The 19,663-nt window shown below is 44.0% G+C and overlaps 1 protein-coding gene across 2 annotated transcripts; it reads left to right on the top strand.

The window, feature by feature from the left end:
- Positions 1 to 14,423: 14,423 nt before the first annotated feature.
- On the top strand, positions 14,424 to 19,335 carry LOC100274250 (Protease Do-like 10 mitochondrial). 2 transcript variants are annotated; one of them, XM_008649375.3, is made up of 8 exons: positions 14,424 to 14,953; positions 15,382 to 15,627; positions 16,179 to 16,374; positions 16,463 to 16,722; positions 17,029 to 17,156; positions 18,252 to 18,455; positions 18,589 to 18,639; positions 18,740 to 19,335. In XM_008649375.3, exons 1-8 carry the CDS (start codon positions 14,527 to 14,529, stop codon positions 18,983 to 18,985), a joined length of 1,758 nt encoding a protein of 585 aa, XP_008647597.1. In that variant the 5' UTR covers positions 14,424 to 14,526; the 3' UTR covers positions 18,986 to 19,335. The 2 variants fall into 2 exon arrangements, with proteins under 2 accessions (XP_008647597.1, NP_001142088.1); NM_001148616.1 differs by having other exon boundaries at positions 14,480 to 14,953; positions 18,339 to 18,455; positions 18,740 to 19,307.
- Positions 19,336 to 19,663: the final 328 nt, after the last annotated feature.

Here is a 19,663-nt window from a genome sequence, read left to right as displayed (position 1 = left end):
TGGTAGGGAGAATCACAAGAAGTATTACATCAAATAAAAATGTTACAAAATATAATTAATAAAGAATCTTGTCGTTGTGTGAAAGTCAGGGATACCACAAGAGTACCCCTTTAGGTATGACAGTGACCTTAGCGGATCAACCTACTCCTACACGATAGACTAGGTCCAGTTCGGTTAACCAAAGAGCAAGCATGATAAATACACACGAGTACCTTAAGTCCTCTTTGAGTGGGTCAGATTGCTTGGAAATGGCTAAGTGAAGAGCAGAAAGTGGATGTAAGAATTCGAGTGTGAAATGTGTGGGTGTGAGAGAGAAGGGTCTGGATAGGAAAAAATGCTATTTTGTCGCTGCCAGTTTTGGGTCTCCTGTGTCTATGACTTGTAGGACCATTTATGTCTATGATTTAGGGATCTGATGGCAAACTAGAGAAGCCCACAACTGAGAGTGACTGAATAACAAATGGCTCTGTGGAAAGAGGATCCATGCGCATGGGCCTCCCGTTCCCTTTTATAGATTAAGAGAGAGAGGATTACATCTTATAAGTGGAGCCGGGCTAGTGCATGTCCCACCCTACATTAATGAAAATCTTGTTGACGTCAGTCTAAGGCCCCGCAAACATGCCCAAGGCCATGCAAACGCACACCCTGCATGTAGCGGACGACCTAGGCGCGTGCGGACCATGTGCATGTTACGAAAGACTGAGGACGTGTACGTTGTGGGAGACATAGAACGTGACAGGCTGTGGTGCACATCATCCACACCGCTACAGGGGATGTGGTAGGACATGGCACACACCATCCACACCGCCATAGTGCCATGCTGGTGCCACGCCCTGGAACGCTCGGGCTTGACAACCAGAAAATAGCATGATGATGCTACGGTCGTGCCTATTTCGTCAGACAGGCGTGACACGTCTTCTGACTCTAGTAACTCCTTGATTGGCCGTGGAATGGGTGGCCGAACCATGCGGCATGCCGAGAGCCCTCCCGCCCAAGGTATTAGGAGCCCCCCTTTGACTGGTGTCGTCATAGTGCACGGAGGACTTGTGGCGTGCCTAGACCCCACAACCGGTTAGAGCCTCCTAGAGCCTAGGAGCATGGGGCTCCCGAGGCCCGTATAGTTGAAAGGGAAATGTGCCCTTGGGCCATTTCTAAGTATTTTGGTGATTTAGTGTCCAACACAAGTGCTTAAGTGATAAACTATGTCAAATGATGGATAAGGTGCAAATCAATACAAAGGTATGATTCTAGACTTAGTACGTTGGTTTTTGTGTACTAACATGTTTGTCTAAGTGTTAGAATCAGAGAAAATGCAATTGAAAAAAAGTGGCTCGAAGCAGCCGAGAGTCTGCTCAGTCTGGGTGCACCGGACAGTGTCCGGTGCGCCAGGCTGGCACCCGTCAACTAGCTGCTCTCGGGACTTCGTCGGCGGCGTACGGGTAAAAATCACCGGACTGTCCGGTGGTGCACCGGACTGTCCGGTGAGCCAACAGTCAGCCGGGCCAACGGTCGGCCGCGGAATCCGCGCGCGACGCGTGGCAAGTGCCAACGGTCGGATGGGGCACCAGACTGTTTGGTGTGCACCGGACAGTGTCCGGTGCGCCAACAGCTCCAAGACTTCAACGGTCGGCTTCGCCAAATAAGGAAAGAGATCCGCACCGGACAGTGTCCGGTGGTGCACCGGACTGTCCGGTGCGCCAGGCGACAGAAGGCAAGAATTGCCTTCTTGAAATGCTCTCAACGGCTCCTAGGTGCCTTGGGGCTATAAAAGGGACCCCTGGGCGCATGGAGGAGAACACCAAGCATTCTCTAAGCATTCCTAAGCACCAAGACTTCGATTCCGCGCATTTGATTCTTTGTGATAGCAACTAGAGCTTCATTTGAGTTGTGAACTCGTCGGGTTGTGTTGTGAGCTCTTGTTATGACTTGTGTGCGTGTTGGTACTCTGATTTCGTGTCTTGTGTGAGTTGCTCATCCCTCCCTTACTCCGTGCTTCTTTGTGAACATCATGTGTAAGGGCGAGAGGCTCCAAGTTGTGGAGATTCCTCGCAAACGGAATATAGTAAACAAAGCAAAACATCGTGGTATTCAAGTGGGTCTTTGGACCGCTTGAAAGGGGTTGATTGCAACCCTCGTCCGTTGGGACGCCACAATGTGGAGTAGGCAAGTGTTGACTTGGCCGAACCACGGGATAAACCACTGTGCCATCTCTGTGTTGATCTCTTTGTGGTTATCGTGTTGTGCAAGTTCTCCTCTCTAGCCACTTGGCTTAATTGTGCTAACTCCTAATCAAGTTTTGTGGATTAAGTTTCAAGTGTTTTACAGGATCACCTATTCACCCCCCTCTAGGTGCTCTCAATTGGTATCAAAGCTGTTCTCTTCAAGAAAGGGACTAATCGCCCGAAGAGATGGATCCTAAGGGCAAGGGGATGGTGGTCAATGATAAGGAGAAGGAATCCTTTGTCAATGATCCAAAGGAGGACAAGCCTACTGACTCGGGCTCGAGCCACAAAAGAAAAGATGGGAGGAAGAAGAAAACAAGGCGCATCAAAGAGATAGTCTACTACGACAGCGACAAATCCTCTTCTTCCCAAAAGGACGATGACAACGACTATGAGAAAAAGAAGACGGTTAATTCAAACTTCTCTTTTGATTATTCTCGTATTCCTCAAAGTACCAATGCTCATTTACTCTCCATTCCACTTGGTAAACCTCCTCATTTTGATGGAGAGGACTACAGATTTTGGAGTCACAAAATGCGTAGTCACTTGTTCTCTCTCCATCCTAGTATATGGGAGATAGTAGAGAGTGGAATGAAATTTGATAGCTCAGATAGTCCTTTGTTTATCAATGAACAAATTCATAAAAATGCACAAGCTACTACTGTGTTGTTAGCCTCATTGTGCAGGGACGAGTACCATAAGGTGAGCGGCTTGGACAATGCCAAGCAGATCTGGGACACCCTCAAGATCTCACATGAGGGGAACGACGTCACCATGCTCACCAAGATGGAGTTGGTGGAAGGCGAACTCGGGAGGTTCGCGATGATAAGAGGGGAGGAGCCAACCCAGACGTACAACAGGCTCAAGACCCTCGTCAACAAGATAAGGAGCTATGGAAGCACGCGATGGACGGACCACGACGTCGTCCGCCTAATGCTAAGGTCCTTTACTGTACTTGATCCACATCTGGTAAACAATATTCGTGAAAATCCTAGGTACACCAAGATGTCGCCCGAAGAAATTCTTGGGAAATTTGTAAGCGGACAGATGATGATCAAGGAGGCGAGATACGTGGATGATGCATTGAATGGCCCAATCCACGAGCCTCAAACCGTTGCTCTCAAAGCGACAAGGAGCAAGGAGGCACTACCTAGCAAGGTGGCGCAAGTTGAGGCGGCCGGGCTTAATGAGGAAGAAATGGCCCTTATCATCAAGCGGTTCAAGACGGCGCTAAAGGGTCGCAAGGAGCACCCCAACAAGAACAAGACGAAGGGGAAGCGCTCCTGCTTCAAATGTGGTAAGATTGGTCATTTTATCGCTAATTGTCCCGACAATGATAGTGACCAGGAAAAGAAGAGTGGAAAGTGGGAAAAGAAGAAGAACTACAAGAAGGCGAAGGGCGAGGCACATCTTGGAAAGGAGTGGGATTCGGATTGCTCCTCGTCCGACTCCGACAACGAAGGACTCGCTGCCACCGCCTTCAACAAGTCATCCCTCTTCCCCAACGAGCATCACACATGCCTCATGGCAAAGAAGAAGAAGGTATGTACTCGATACAATACTACTTATGCTTCCTCAAGCGAGGATGAGTCTAGTGATGATGATGAAATAGACTATTCATGCTTATTCAAGGGCTTAGATAGAACTAAGATTGATAAGATTAATGAATTGATTGATGCTTTGAATGATAAGAATAGATTACTAGAAAAACAAGAGGACCTTTTATATGAAGAGCATGATAAATTTGTTAGTGCACAAAATTCTCTTGCTCTAGAAGTTAAAAGGAATGAAATGCTTTCTTGTGAACTATCTTCTTGTCATGAAACTATTTCTACTTTAAAAGGTGTTAATGATGATTTAAATGCTAAACTAGAAGTAGCAAATAAATCTAACTCTTGTGTAGAACATGTTATGATTTGCAATAGGTGCAAAGAGTTCAATGTTGATGCTTGTAGTGAACACCTAGTTTGCATTTCTAAATTAAATGATGAAGTGGCTAGTCTTAATGCCCAACTTAAGACTAGCAAGAGTGAATTTGACAAGCTAAAATTTGCAAGGGATGCCTACACGATTGGTAGACACCCCTCAATTAAGGATGGTCTTGGATTCAAGAGGGAAGTCAAGAACTTAACAAGCCATAAGGCTTCCAACTACGCCAAGGAGAAAGGGAAGGCCCCTATGGCTAGTAGTGCTCAAAAGAACCATGCCTTCATGTATCAGGATAGGAGACATTCTAGAAATGGTTATAGAAGTTATGATGTTTTTGATTCTCATGCCATGGTTGCTTCTAGTTCCTCTATTATGCATGATAGAAATTTAGCTAGGAGAAATGTTATTAATCACATGCCTAGAAGAAATGTTGTTCATGTTTCTAGGAAAATAATAAATGAACCTTCTACAATCTATCATGTTTGCAATGCTTCATTTGCGATTTGTAGAAAGGATAGGAAAGTGATTGCCAGGAAACTAGGGGCAAAATGCAAGGGAGATAAAACTTGCATTTGGATCCCTAAGGATATTGTCACTAACCTTGTAGGACCCAACAAGAGTTGGGTACCTAAGACCCAAGCCTAAATTTGCCTTGCAGGTTTATGCATCCGGGGGATCAAGCTGGATTATCGACAGCAGATGCACAAACCACATGATGGGGGAGAAGAAGATGTTCACCTCCTACGTCAAGAATAAAGATTCCCAAGATTCAATCATATTCGGTGACGGGAATCAAGGCAAGGTTAAAGGCTTAGGCAAGATTGCAATCTCAAATGAGCACTCTATTTCTAATGTATTCTTAGTAGAGTCGCTTGGATATAATTTGTTATCCGTAAGTCAATTATGTAATATGGGATACAATTGTCTATTCACAAATGTAGATGTGTCTGTCTTTAGAAGAAGTGATGGTTCATTAGCTTTTAAGGGTGTATTAGACGGCAAACTCTATTTAGTTGATTTTGCAAAAGAAGAGGTCGGTCTAGATGCATGCTTAATTGCTAAGACTAGCATGGGCTGGCTGTGGCATCGCCGCTTAGCACATGTGGGGATGAAGAACCTTCACAAGCTTCTAAAGGGAGAACACGTGATAGGTCTAACTAATGTTACTTTTGAAAAAGATAGACCTTGTGCAGCTTGTCAAGCAGGGAAACAGGTGGGAAGCTCTCATCATGCCAAAAATGTGATGACAACATCAAGACCCCTGGAGTTACTTCATATGGACCTCTTCGGACCCGTCGCCTATCTAAGTATAGGAGGAAGTAAGTATGGTCTTGTTATAGTTGATGATTTTTCCCGCTTCACTTGGGTATTCTTTTTGCAGGATAAATCTGAAACCCAAGGGACCCTTAAGCGCTTCCTAAGGAGATCTCAAAACGAGTTTGAGCTCAAGGTGAAGAAGATAAGGAGCGACAACGGGTCCGAGTTCAAGAACCTTCAAGTGGAGGGGTATCTTGAGGAGGAAGGAATCAAGCACGAGTTCTCTGCTCCCTACACACCACAGCAAAATGGTGTGGTAGAGAGGAAGAACAGGACGCTTATAGACATGGCGAGGACGATGCTTGGAGAGTTCAAGACCCCCGAGCGCTTTTGGTCGGAAGTCGTGAACACGGCTTGCCACACCATCAACCGAGTCTACCTTCATCGCCTCCTCAAGAAGACTTCGTATGAGCTACTAACCGATAACAAACCCAATGTTTCGTATTTCCGAGTTTTTGAGAGTAAATGCTACATTCTAGTGAAGAAGGGTAGGAATTCCAAATTTGCTCCCAAAGCGGTATAAGGGTTTTTGTTAGGTTATGACTCAAATACAAAGGCGTATAGGGTCTTCAACAAATCATCGGGTTTTGTTGAAGTCTCTAGTGACGTTGTATTTGATGAGACTAATGGCTCTCCAAGAGAGCAAGTTGTTGATCTTGATGATGTAGATGAAGAAGACGTTCCAACGGCCGCAATGCGCACCATGGCGATTGGAGATGTAAGGCCACTGGAACAAAAGGAGCAAGATCAACCTTCTTCCTCAACAATGGTGCATCCCCCAACTCAAGAAGATGAACAAATTCATCAAGAGGAGGCGTGTGATCAAGGGGGAGCACAAGATGATCATTTAATGGAGGAAGAAGCACAACCGGCACCTCCAATCCAAGTTCGAGCGACGATTCAAAGGAATCATCCTGTCGACCAAATATTGGGTGACATAAGCAAGGGAGTGACTACTCGTTCTAGATTAGTTAATTTTTGTGAGCATTACTCATTTGTCTCTTCTATTGAGCCTTTCAGGGTAGAAGAGGCCTTGCTAGATCCGGACTGGGTGTTGGCCATGCAAGAGGAGCTCAACAATTTCAAGAGAAATGAAGGTTGGACACTGGTGCCTCGTCCAAAGCAAAACGTTGTGGGAACCAAGTGGGTGTTCCGCAACAAACAAGACGAGCACGGGGTGGTGACAAGGAACAAGGCACGACTTGTGGCAAAAGGTTATGCCCAAGTCGCAGGTTTGGACTTTGAGGAGACTTTTGCTCCTGTGGCTAGGCTAGAGTCAATTCGCATATTGTTAGCCTATGCTACTCACCATTCTTTCAGGTTGTTTCAAATGGATGTGAAGAGCGCTTTCCTCAACGGGCCAATCAAGGAGGAGGTGTACGTGGAGCAACCCCCTGGCTTTGAGGATGAACGGTACCCCGACCATGTGTGTAAGCTCTCTAAGGCGCTCTATGGACTTAAGCAATCCCCAAGAGCATGGTATGAATGCCTAAGAGACTTTTTAATTGCTAACGCTTTCAAGGTTGGGAAAGCCGATCCAACTCTTTTTACTAAGACTTGTGATGGTGATCTTTTTGTGTGCCAAATTTATGTCGATGACATAATATTTGGTTCTACTAACCAAAAGTCTTGTGAAGAGTTTAGCAGGGTGATGACTCAAAAGTTTGAGATGTCGATGATGGACGAGCTAAGCTACTTCCTTGGGTTCCAAGTGAAGCAACTCAAAGATGGAACCTTCATCTCCCAAATGAAGTACACGCAAGACTTGATCAAGCGGTTTGGGATGAAGGATGCCAAGCCCGCAAAGACTCCAATGGGAACCGATGGACACACCGACCTCAACAAAGGAGGTAAGTCCGTTGATCAAAAGGCATACCGGTCTATGATAGGGTCTTTACTTTATTTATGTGCTAGTAGACCGGATATTATGCTTAGCGTATGCATGTGTGCTAGATTTCAATCCGATCCAAGGGAATGTCACTTAGTGGCGGTGAAGCGAATTCTTAGATATTTAGTCGCTACGCCTTGCTTCGGGATCTGGTATCCAAAGGGGTCTACCTTTGACTTAATTGGATATTCAGACTCCAACTATGCTGGATGTAAGGTCGATAGGAAGAGTACATCGGGGACGTGCCAATTCTTAGGAAGGTCCCTGGTGTCGTGGAGTTCTAAGAAACAAACCTCCGTTGCCCTATCCACCGCTGAGGCCGAGTATGTTGCCGCAGGACAGTGTTGCGCGCAACTACTTTGGATGAGGCAAACCCTCAAGGACTTTGGCTACAATCTGAGCAAAGTCCCACTCCTACGTGATAATGAGAGTGCTATCCGCATAGCGGATAATCCTGTTGAACACAGCCGCACAAAGCACATAGACATCCGGCATCACTTTTTGAGAGACCACCAGCAAAAGGGGGATATCAAAGTGTTTCATGTTAGCACCGAAAATCAGCTAGCCGATATCTTTACCAAGCCTCTAGATGAGAAGACCTTTTGCAGGCTGCGTAGTGAGCTAAATGTCTTAGATTCACGGAACTTGGATTGATGTGTAGCATACATGTGTCTTATGCTTTGATCATGTTCCCTTATGCATTTTGTTGTTTATTTATGGTGCTCAAGTTGTACTCATGATCCCCGGACCTCACAAGTCCATTTGCAAGTGATGCACTTATTTAGGGGGAGGCATGCTACAACTTGACCCTTTGAGACTAACTGTGTGCTTGAGTTTACTTGATTTAGTCTCAAAGGTGGATTGTAAGGGAAAGGTGAACTTGGACCATGCAAGACTTCCACTGCACTCCGATGAGAGGGTAACTCACTCCAAGTTCATCTCCATATTCTTATTGCCTTTGCACTCTTATTTGAAGATTTTGGTGAGGCAATGAGGTTTAAGGGCCAAGATTGATCCCGTTTTGGTGTTTGATGCCAAAGGGGGAGAAAATAAGGCCAAAGCAAGATATGGATCAACTACCACTTGAGAATTTTGAAAAAGTAGAGTTAGAGTTTTTGTTTGTCAAAATACTCTTGGTTGTCTCTTATTGTCAAAAGTTGGTCTCTTGTGGGGAGAAGGCTTAATTATGGGAAAAAGGGGGAGTTTTTGAAATCTTTGATCAATTTCTCTTGGAATAACTCTTGTTATGTCTCAACAAGTGTGTGTGACTTAGAGATAGGAAATTGAGGTTGATTTGCAAAAACAAACCAAGTGGTGGCAAAGAATGATCCATATATGCCAAATTTGATTCAAAACAAATTTGTGTTCTCATTTGAATTGATGTTGCACTTCTTTTAGTTGCTTTATGTTGTGTTGGCATAAATCACCAAAAAGGGGGAGATTGAAAGGGAAATGTGCCCTTGGGCCATTTCTAAGTATTTTGGTGATTTAGTGTCCAACACAAGTGCTTAAGTGATAAACTATGTCAAATGATGGATAAGGTGCAAATCAATACAAAGGTATGATTCTAGACTTAGTACATTGGTTTTTGTGTACTAACATGTTTGTCTAATTGTTAGAATCAGAGAAAATGCAATTGAAAAAGAGTGGCTCGAAGCAGCCAAGAGTCTGCTCAGTCTGGGTGCACCGGACTGTCCGGTGGTGCACCGGACAGTGTCCGGTGCGCTAGGTTGGCATCCGTCAACTAGCTGCTCTCGGGACTTCGTCGGGAGCGTACGGCTAAAAATCATCGGACTGTCCGGTGGTGCACCGGACTGTCCGGTGAGCCAACAGTCAGTCGGGCCAACGGTCGGCCGCGGAATCCGCGCGCGACGCGTGGCAAGTGCCAACGGTCGGATGGGGCACCAGACTGTCCGGTGTGCACCAGACAGTGTCTGGTGCGCCAACAGCTCCAAGACTTCAATGGTCGGCTTCGCCAAATAAGGAAAGAGATCCGCACCGGACAGTGTCCGGTGGTGCACCGGACTGTCCGGTGCGCCAGGCGACAGAAGGCAAGAATTGCCTTCTTGAAATGCTCTCAACGGCTCCTAGCTGCCTCGGGGCTATAAAAGGGACCCCTAGGCGCATGGAGGAGAACACCAAGCATTCTCTAAGCATTCCTAAGCACCAAGACTTCGATTCCGCGCATTTGATTCTTTGTGATAGCAACTAGAGCTTCATTTGAGTTGTGAACTCGCCGGGTTGTGTTGTGAGCTCTTGTTATAACTTGTGTGCGTGTTGGTACTCTGATTTCATGTCTTGTGTGAGTTGCTCATCCCTCCCTTACTCCGTGCTTCTTTGTGAACATCAAGTGTAAGGGCGAGAGGCTCCAAGTTGTGGAGATTCCTCGCAAACGGAATATAGTAAACAAAGCAAAACACAGTGGTATTCAAGTGGGTCTTTGGACTGCTTGAAAGGGGTTGATTGCAACCCTCGTCCGTTGGGATGCCACAACGTGGAGTAGGCAAGTGTTGACTTGGCCGAACCACGGGATAAACCACTGTGCCATCTCTGTGTTGATCTCTTTGTGGTTATCGTGTTGTGCAAGTTCTCCTCTCTAGCCACTTGGCTTAATTGTGCTAACTCCTAATCAAGTTTTGTGGATTAAGTTTCAAGTGTTTTACAGGATCACCTATTCACCCCCCTTCTAGGTGCTCTCAATAGTAGTCGACGGAGCGAGAGTTTGAGGGAGCCCACCCTAGGGGACCGGAGCCCTTACAGGTGGTTCCGAGGCCCCTAGTGGGATCCTAAGGACACATAGCTCCACCATACCTCACCAAGGGCAGGGGCAGCATGGTCACGTGGCACAATTAGACCCTACCAATAGATTAGCGAGAGCCATACATAAGGAGGCCTAAGGAAGGCTTGAGTGGCAAGGGGCCCCATGCACTGCTGCATGGCATGCTCCCGACCACGTATTATGTTCTCTCTTGAGAGGGGTCTTATTGACCTAGTCAACCTCGAAGGTGGGGTCCGTAGAATATCCTGTCTATACAAGCCTAGTTTGATTCTAGGGTACCCATACCCAGGAGCACTATAACACCCCAAAATCCTAATTTTGGGTTAGAAAAATTTGTCCAAAACTATTAGATTAAATGTCTTTTAAAGTTACTTTGAAATTATTCTTCTAGAATAATTAAACAATAATGTTAGAATTCTGAGTATTCAAACTTAGGTTTAACTTTTGAAACTAAAAGTTAATTTGAAACTCGGAAAAGAAATACTAGAAAGACTTTCAATTTATTTGTTAAGTGAATTATTTCTATGAATTATATGTTGAGAAATATTTGCCTAAATGAATTAAACAACTATTGTATAAAAAAATATATGTCACTTTGCATTGCATGTTGAGTTTTATTTTACTATGCATCAAATCTGAAGTTTGAAATTCAAACTTGGGTTTGAATTTGAAATTGAAATATAAAATGAAAATCTAAAATTGGAAAACAGAAAAAAAAACAAACACTAACCTGGGCTTATTTTTGGTCGTCGGCCCAACTCCCTGCACCTATCCACACGCTTGGTTGTGGAATTGTTGCGTGGGGTCGCTTCATCAAATCCTCATTCTCCTCACCGTAGTGTACACCCCTCACAACCATTGTCAAGTGCCCCCCTGTACAAATTCATCTCCTACCAGTTTGCTCGTGGCGGACACGGCCACGAGCGATAAATCCCACCCAGAGGATTTCTATCCTAGGTCGATGCCCTCACCTCGGGCTTGTACCAGCGTATGCACATGGGGTTAAAGTCACTGTCATGTGGGTCCACAAGCCGGAGTAGTTTTTGTTCTTCTCAAACCATATCTCATCTCTAACCAACCTCCCCGCCCGTTGCGCCTTACCAGCAAATAAGTAGGAGCCAAGGACCCCTTCTAATCCCCAGCCCTCCAAAACGTGTATGCCACCAGATTTCATGCCATCGCCACTGTGAGGGAGGTGACACAGAGAGAGAAGGATAGAGTAGAGAGAGGGAGAGCAACATGGAAAGCCACCGAGAGCTGTCATTGTCGAAATTGCAGCACATCGTCGCCTGAACCTCGACGTGTGGCTCCGAGGGTTCTCTTAGGTGCGTTGGAGTCTACATAACCGAATCGAGGGCAGAGGTCACTCGAAGGATCGTGAATTCCTCTTCGGAGTTCGTGGTTGGCCACAGAACCACGCCTCGTTGTGGGCAAAAGGCTCTACGCCATGATTCTCAGTAAGGGTTCTTGTCCCAAGTTCGTTTCCTTCTTCTCTGCGTGTAGCATATGTCAGTTTGGAGTTTTGAGCATGGAGTCCGAGTGGGAGTGAGGTCTAACCAAGGTAAATATTATACATGCAAAAGCTTAATTGAGATAGGGATCCAAACCCTTGTTAATGACCAATATTTTTATTGAGGTATTAGAAGTAAGCAAGCTTTACCCTACTTCTTATCGGAGCCCCTCGCAAGGATGCCCATGTGAGAGCCAAGCTTATAATCAGGTAACTCCATGGATAGCCCTAGGCCTTCACCACAAGCAACTGGATCCCTAGAATAGTCTTTGGTGGATCTCTCTTCAATGTCTTCACTATCAAGTTTCTAGCCAAAATGATGCAAGACTCATTCCCTCTAATATATAGTGACATCCACACTATAAATGTAGTTGGTGTGATCTCGTAAAACTACAAGCCCATATGGGTACAACTATAGTGTGTGCAAGCACCCAATGGTAAGATGCATTCTAACCTCATTAATCACTAGGTCTAAACCTAGAGCAAGTTCTATACACGGTGGTATAACAACCTAAGAATTTCGCAAAACACTATGCTAATTATCGAGTGATTCTTTAGGCACTTAGGTGTCTAGAGCTAATATGGATGAGCCTCAACTCACTAGTCCCCATGGAGAGATATAATCATTGAAATATCAACAACCATTTCTGCATATTATCAGACTGTCAAACACATGGTTATCATACCATTACAATAGATTCTGATGACTCTTAATGACTATTGTATCAACACTAGTTGTTGCTAACCATTGGAGAATGACTCTATAGCGTATAGTCCAACACTAGTCGTTCGACCAGTCTGATGCCTCATTTTCTTATTTGGAACCTTTCCATATACCATCATACTCCAGCTCAAATGATCTGACGCCTTTACGTAGGCTCGGTATGATGCTCCTCTAAGTATGAACAATGAGACCATATGGTCTAACGCCAAACTTCACTGTTGGCCCGACACTCAATCTACCTCTGAGTGTGAATAGTGAGACCGTTTGGTCTGATGACTTGCTTCACTGTTAGTCTATCACTTAGTCTGATGCTTCTTCTGATGTAGGCTAGGGCTTGCTTGGTTGTATGGTCCGATGATGCCTTAGTCCAATGTATGTAGAACCTTTTTTACTTTATTTCTTTGTGATCTTCACGTCTTCTTGGTTCCATCATATGTCTTGGACTTTTACATGTTTGTGTAGATTTTCAACATGTCTTTTGATGTCTTGCTTGAGGGGTTGAACATCTGGAGCTTTACTTTTCCTAACTCCAAGTCCACTTGTACATCCTTTGAACTATATCCAAAGATACTTGCAAATGATATTACTCCTAATGGTCATGTTGGTCATCAAACACTAAAAACATACATTACAATAGGTTGGGACAACTCTCCACACTGCTTCTCTAGAATCAAGAGGATGAACAGGAAGGTTGGTGAGGGAGATGAGTGAACAGTGGGAAATGGAGATGAAGTCAGTGTTTGCACTTTTACACAATAGTGAGAATGGCGAGGGGTAAGGTTACCTACTTAGATGGGGGGATGAGCATATAAGTTTCTATGCAGCCAACTAAATGTATGACAAATTCATTCCTATATGCAATTTATGGTTTGCCACAGTCAACCAAACACACGCATAATAATATATATACTCCTATCTAGGCAAACCAAACATTAGTAAAATGCATAGATTTGTTCGGGCTAAGGATATGTTGCATAACCCGTAATGCAATGCAATTCCAATGCAAATAACATCATAACCGGAGCTCTCACCTAAATCTATTTAGGGCTCATCGAGGACACCTCCACCAACTCCAAAATCGGAAAACAATTCCATTCCACAAAAAGGTACACAAATGCTTTAGCTCCATCGAATCTGGATTCACCAAAACGATGGGTCTAGAGGTCTTATTTGCTATTTTAGTCGGGCTCTTTAAGAGGTGCTCCAACAAACTAGGTTTGATGGAATTGATGAAAATTATCCACCATGTCACTAATTATACACACTTTTTTCTGCACCTCTACGTTTATATTCACCTTTCTTTCATTGGGTGCCTCTTCTTCTCCCTAGCCATGTGTTAGCTCGTCTCGATCAATCGCCTCATTGGCCTTGGTGGACCTCATGCTCGCCCCACCCTAGCCATGGTGCGCTCGCCCTCAGCCCTAACAATCCTCGTGCTAACCCCAACCCTCCACCATGGTGCACATGCCCTCAACCCTGATAGGCCTCGCGCTTGCTTGCACCCCTCGGCTGGCCGCGGTTGCCTCTGCTCCTGCCTATGGCCCTAACTATGTGTTCATTGTGACCATTAGCTCTAGCCACGCTGGAGCCACACCCTTGCCAATCAATTTCACAGAACGAACGATAGAGACTGACATGGGAAGTCCATCTTGAAAGTAAAATAGTCTTTTCAAACCAAAATGTTGTTGTATAGATCTGTGGCTAGTGTATACTTACACGGTTCTATATAGATCTAATGTGAATTATAGATTTAGACTAGTGAGATGCTTGTGTATTGCTATGGTTTCTATATCGCATGAGTAAACTTTGCTTTAATAAAAACGTAAAAATATTTGTTCTATTGGTTAAGTAAGTGTAAATGTGGAGTCAACCACTAAAGTTTGAATCCTTCTTTGTGCATAGTTTTATCATATTTTTGTAACGACGGGTGATGATTTGATGGATGTGGAACCGTGGAATATGGAATAGTAGAGATTTTCTTTGATGGGCCGTGCAAACAGGTTGTAGTTTGGTGGAGAAAACGCAGAATTTGCGAGAAAAAAGATCCCCGCAATCTGTGATTTTGCCAATAGGCCCACAATTCATAGAAGCAAAACCCACGAGCCGAAAACTCCCAAACCCTCCTGTCGGCTGGGCTCTCCCTCCGGCGAGGCCACCATGCTAGCCGCCGCTCGCCCCCTTCGCCGCCTCTCCTCTTCTTGTTCCTCTTCCGTCGGCGCCCTTCGCCGCGTCCTCCTACACCCTCCAGCACCCCCGCCTTCGCTTCAGCCTCCTCTTTCGCCTCTCCGGACCCTTACGCGCGCCCTTCTTCCGTCCCTCGCCGCCGCCCACAGGTTCTCCACTACATCCTTCTCTACCTCCGCCCCATCACGCCTAGGAGAATGCGTTGGCGTGTTGGGAGCTCCGGCGATAGCCGAGGAGGAGGAGGGGGAGGAGACGGGGGCGTTGGTGCGGCATGACACGGATGCGTACGCGGCGGTGGAGCTGGCTCTGGACTCAGTGGTAAAGGTGTTCACGGTGTCGAGCAGCCCCAACTACTTCTTGCCATGGCAGAACAAGGCGCAGCGGGAGAGCATGGGCTCCGGTATGACACTGATTTTAGCGCTCGAGCTGTAATACTGTATTGCTGTGTTTGGTTGGATTGGACCTCTGCCACTGCTTTAGATGGATCGCTTGATTGTTAGTCTCCCCAAACTCGATCTAAACTGCACTTTAGTTTAGAGTTCGTGATTTTGATAATTTGCTTGGTAAAGGAAGCATCTTGTGTGCAAACTTGTACTGTAGCTCCCAATCGTGTGTGCTCTGTATATATTTAGCACATGCCGTGCAACACAAAAATGATTGGATCTTGTATGCGTCCAAGTTGGTGTAGTTAATATGAATCCATAGTTCAAAATGTGAAAGAGAATATTTTTTGTAGGTGAGTAGGTCTGATGACAACTACGTAGATCCAAATGCAGTAAAATGGAAGTTATTCTCTGGCTCACCTCTGATTCCGTGTCCCTGTTGCAGGGTTTGTAATTCCTGGAAGAAGGATCGTGACGAATGCACATGTGGTAGCTGATCATACTTTTGTTCTTGTGAGGAAGCATGGTTCGCCTACTAAATACAAGGCAGAAGTCCAAGCTGTTGGTCATGAGTGCGACTTGGCTCTGTTGACAGTTGAGAGTGAGGAGTTTTGGGATGGGGTGAACAGTTTGGAGCTTGGAGACATCCCCTTTTTGCAAGAAGCGGTCGCAGTGGTTGGCTACCCTCAAGGTATGATTCTGATGTTGAGTAGTTGACAATATGCTATTTGTTGAAGTATTTTGCATCTAGAAGTGGAAATCGTTATTTTCATGATTCTATCCATGACTGTATCCAATTCAAGTAACGGATGCAGCATACACATGACCTTCTATTTTGCTGGGGTACAACTGAAACATGTTAGTATTATTGTAAATGCAAATGTGGTCTAATTAGGTGCACCAACAAACAAATTAGTGACAAGAATAGGAACACATAATTATAAATGTTTTTGGAAAGGTGAAGCTCCCACCACTTTTAAAATTCATTAAACTAATTGTTTCTTTCCTAACTTGTTAGCCAATCATTAACAAATCATTGATAAGTATGAACCTTTCTGTAATTTACATCCACATTGCAAACTTATGTCCATGCTTGTGTAGTGAATAGTGCAGCTCAGGGGTTTCTTATTGTGCTGCCCTACTGCTAACATTAATTGTGTATATGAAATTTCTCCTGTACTTTGTGGAAAATAGAAATGATGTCAAAATGTGGATGGTATATGATCCTGAATTTTGGCTCAGGTGGAGATAATATTTCTGTCACCAAGGGGGTTGTATCTAGAGTTGAACCAACACAATATGCCCATGGTGCTACACAGCTTATGGCTATACAAATAGATGCAGCTATAAATCCAGGTAATAGTGGAGGGCCTGCCATTATGGGTGATAAAGTAGCCGGAGTTGCTTTCCAGAATTTGTCAGGAGCGGAAAACATTGGGTGGGTCCTAAATGTTCTCTTTTGCATCAAATGAACCTGTTGCTTTTACTAGAATTTATTTCTTATTCCTATCTTCTTCTTTTGGCAGTTATATCATACCAGTGCCTGTAATTAAGCGTTTCATTTCTGGAGTAGAAGAGAGTGGTAAATATTCTGGGTTTTGTACTCTTGGTGTATCTTGCCAGGCTACTGAAAATATTCAGTTAAGAGAGTGCTTTGGGATGCGGCCTGAAATGACTGGAGTTTTAGTTAGTAGAATAAACCCTCTATCTGATGCTTACAAGGTTTTGAAGAAGGATGACATCCTTCTTGAGTTTGATGGTGTGCCTATCGCAAATGATGGCACAGGTGAGATTATAAGTTTCTACATATGCACTACTTCAATATGCATTAACAACTTTATACCACATATTTTGTTTATTTCCTTACCTCCAGTCAACAGTATTTGACACACCAACTATTGTGGACTGGACGGAGTATTTGTTATGGAATCTAGCACACAATTATTGTTTGAACAGATGCACATCCATGCCCTTGGTGCATGTTTTGCATACTGCTTTTGTGCAAATCAATGAATCTGTTTATGAACTATTTTGAGACATGTGGCATCTCAGAATCAACTACTGAAGATTGTCCATTATTTAATACCTCCAGTTCCATTCCGGAATAGAGAGAGAATCACCTTTGATCATCTGGTGTCCATGAAAAAACCTGAAGAAACAGCTGTTCTCAAAGTATTACGAGATGGTAAAGAGCAAGAATTGGGAGTAACACTTAGACCTGTGAGTCCTTGCAATCTCATTACATTTGATTTCAATCTGTATTTTTGATAATATGGGTACAATTTTAGGACCGCTTGTTGGTTAGCAAATATAATAGCGATATTCTGTTGTTATTTCTAGTTCATCTTCACACCAATTTTCGCCATATAGAGTTCTAGACCTGGTACAGACTCAACCTGCCCATCAGCCAGCCTCAATATGGCAATACTTACTATCAGTTCCATAACTCACCCCACAGATAATTGTAAGTTTGTAATTTACTGAATTCATTACATTAGTAAGTGGACCTATATCTAAGTAGTCGAAAGGGTGCAGAGTTGAAGTCCTCTCTTATGTAGGTCGTAGTAGTACACAAAAGTAGACCAAATTGTATTCTACACAGCTCTCACAGACCTCGTCTTTGCAGTTTACACACATGATTTTTTCCCATAGCTGGTGAACTCAAATTCCATTACTTATAAGTAACTAAATGACAAAGTTTCACCTGTTTACCACTGCTTCTTACCTAATACCATATCTAATTAAACTCAAGCACCCAGGGCTTGAGCTTAAACCAGTCACCTGTGAACCATATTACAGAGTTTAGATCTTCAACAATACAAAAACAGGAAGAAGTTAGAGCCACACAGAACTAAATACGGATTAGAACAAAGATGCCACTAGCGAAAAATGGCAACATCATTGGTGAGATAAAAAACAGCATTCGTGTTACAGTCGCAATCTTCAAGACTTCAATTGATCCCAGTATCCCACCATCTTTGACCACCGGGTTCTCCTGGACTTCTTTCTGCTGGCCTTGTTGATGACACTACAGTGCCAAAGTCTTGAGTACTTCTGCTCCTCTGCTCAAGCTCATTACAGCTCTCTGGATTATGCAGTCCTGCCCAATATAAAATGAACAAACGGAGTGAACTGATGACCTCAGTAGGAGATTTCGTCCTTTTCTTTACAGAACAAACATTATTCCACCCTTTCCATAGAGCACAGAAAACTGCAGTTAGTCCCACTATTTCTATCTTATGATAGAGCCATAGAGCTTATTGAAATTGGAAGTTGGAACTGATCTTTTATGGATTTGTGTTGTTTATTATGCAGCTGCAACCTTTAGTCCCAGTCCATCAATTTGATAAATTACCAAGCTACTACATATTTGCTGGTTTTGTTTTTATCCCACTTACCCAGCCCTATCTCCATGAATTTGGAGAAGACTGGTATAATGCCTCACCACGCCGGTTATGTGAACGGGCACTAAGAGAGCTTCCAAAGAAGACTGGTGAACAGTTAGTTATCCTATCTCAGGTATTGTTCCATTAATTCGCCACCCTCTTACATTTCTATTTACCCTTTCAGTATTCGATCTGAAACAATTTGCATATGCTGTTTCTATTAGCTTGAGATAGATTTGTCTTTATACTGAATATTTGTGTTTCAGGTTCTAATGGATGATATCAATGTCGGTTATGAAAGGCTTGCTGAACTACAGGTATGCTACTTCAATTTATCCCCTGGTATCCAGTTACCCACTACTCAGCCTATCTTGCATATGTCCTGGGTAATCAAGCTGCCTAATATCACATGTTCAGGTAAAGAAGGTAAATGGTGTGGAGGTTGAAAACCTGAAGCACCTGTGCAGCCTCGTGGAAGGCTGCACCGAAGAAAACTTAAGGTTTGACTTGGACGATGAAAGAGTCATTGTCCTGAAGTACCAGAACGCAAGGCTTGCCACATCCCGGGTCCTCAAACGGCACAGGATACCGTCAGCCATATCGAGCGACCTTGTCGAAGATCAAGTAACTGATGGCGAGGTTGAGACGTCATGCACCAGCTAATGCGAGCCTCTTTTTTAGACCTAATTGGGAGTTCCCTGCTGTAGCTCAGCTCAAGGAGCGAGCTGCATTGTTGGCGAGGCAAGCGCACCTGGCTGCCTGGCTGCCTGGAGTACATGGTATCACTTCCTCTAGGACGGCTTTAGTTTTGACATAAGGAGGAGTGTCTTTAGAAAATAAGATTATGAGCTCCAGGGCTTTTCAGTCTGAATGTAACGGTAACATAACCATTCTTTACTAGAACATTTATTTTTTCCATCATTGACAAAGCACCCCACATGGTCTGTATCATCAGGAAACATATACATCGTATAAAAAACATCGGAAAAAGGAAAGAGTTGCAGTTCAATGTTTGTTGGCCAGTGTGATTAAAGTCCCGTTACAAACCTCTGTAGCTGATTGTTAGCTAGCTAATAAGTTATTAGCTATTTAAGAGGTAGAACTAACAATTAGTTGGTCTATTAACCGTTCTGTTCTAAAATTTTCAACTAATTTTAGCTGAACTATTAATTTTAGAGATTTGGAACAAGGTCTAAGTCATCCGATTAATCGTGATTAGCGATTCAATTCGCTGCTCTGAACTTGACTAGGAGTTACATTATGATCTAACTAGAATGATTAGTTTTCTGCTTGTCCGATGACTAAGGGGCTTGTACAACTCTGAGCCATTGGATCAGTTTT

This window comes from Zea mays, chromosome 6 (assembly GCF_902167145.1).
Source record: "Zea mays cultivar B73 chromosome 6, Zm-B73-REFERENCE-NAM-5.0, whole genome shotgun sequence".
In the NCBI taxonomy this organism is placed as follows: domain Eukaryota; kingdom Viridiplantae; phylum Streptophyta; class Magnoliopsida; order Poales; family Poaceae; genus Zea; species Zea mays.
The sequence above is the reverse complement of the archived record's forward strand: the minus strand, read 5'-3'. Positions and strand labels throughout refer to the sequence as shown.

What these genes read in the sequence shown, in the direction of transcription:
- LOC100274250 (XM_008649375.3), top strand. Translation starts at nt 14,527, where the DNA reads ATGCTAGCCGCCGCTCGCCCCCTTCGCCGCCTCTCCTCTTCTTGTTCC. An exon ending in GCGGGAGAGCATGGGCTCCG is followed by an intron (nt 14,954 to 15,381) that starts GTATGACACTGA and finishes TCCCTGTTGCAG; the next exon opens with GGTTTGTAATTCCTGGAAGA. An exon ending in AGTTAGTTATCCTATCTCAG is followed by an intron (nt 18,456 to 18,588) that starts GTATTGTTCCAT and finishes TTTGTGTTTCAG; the next exon opens with GTTCTAATGGATGATATCAA.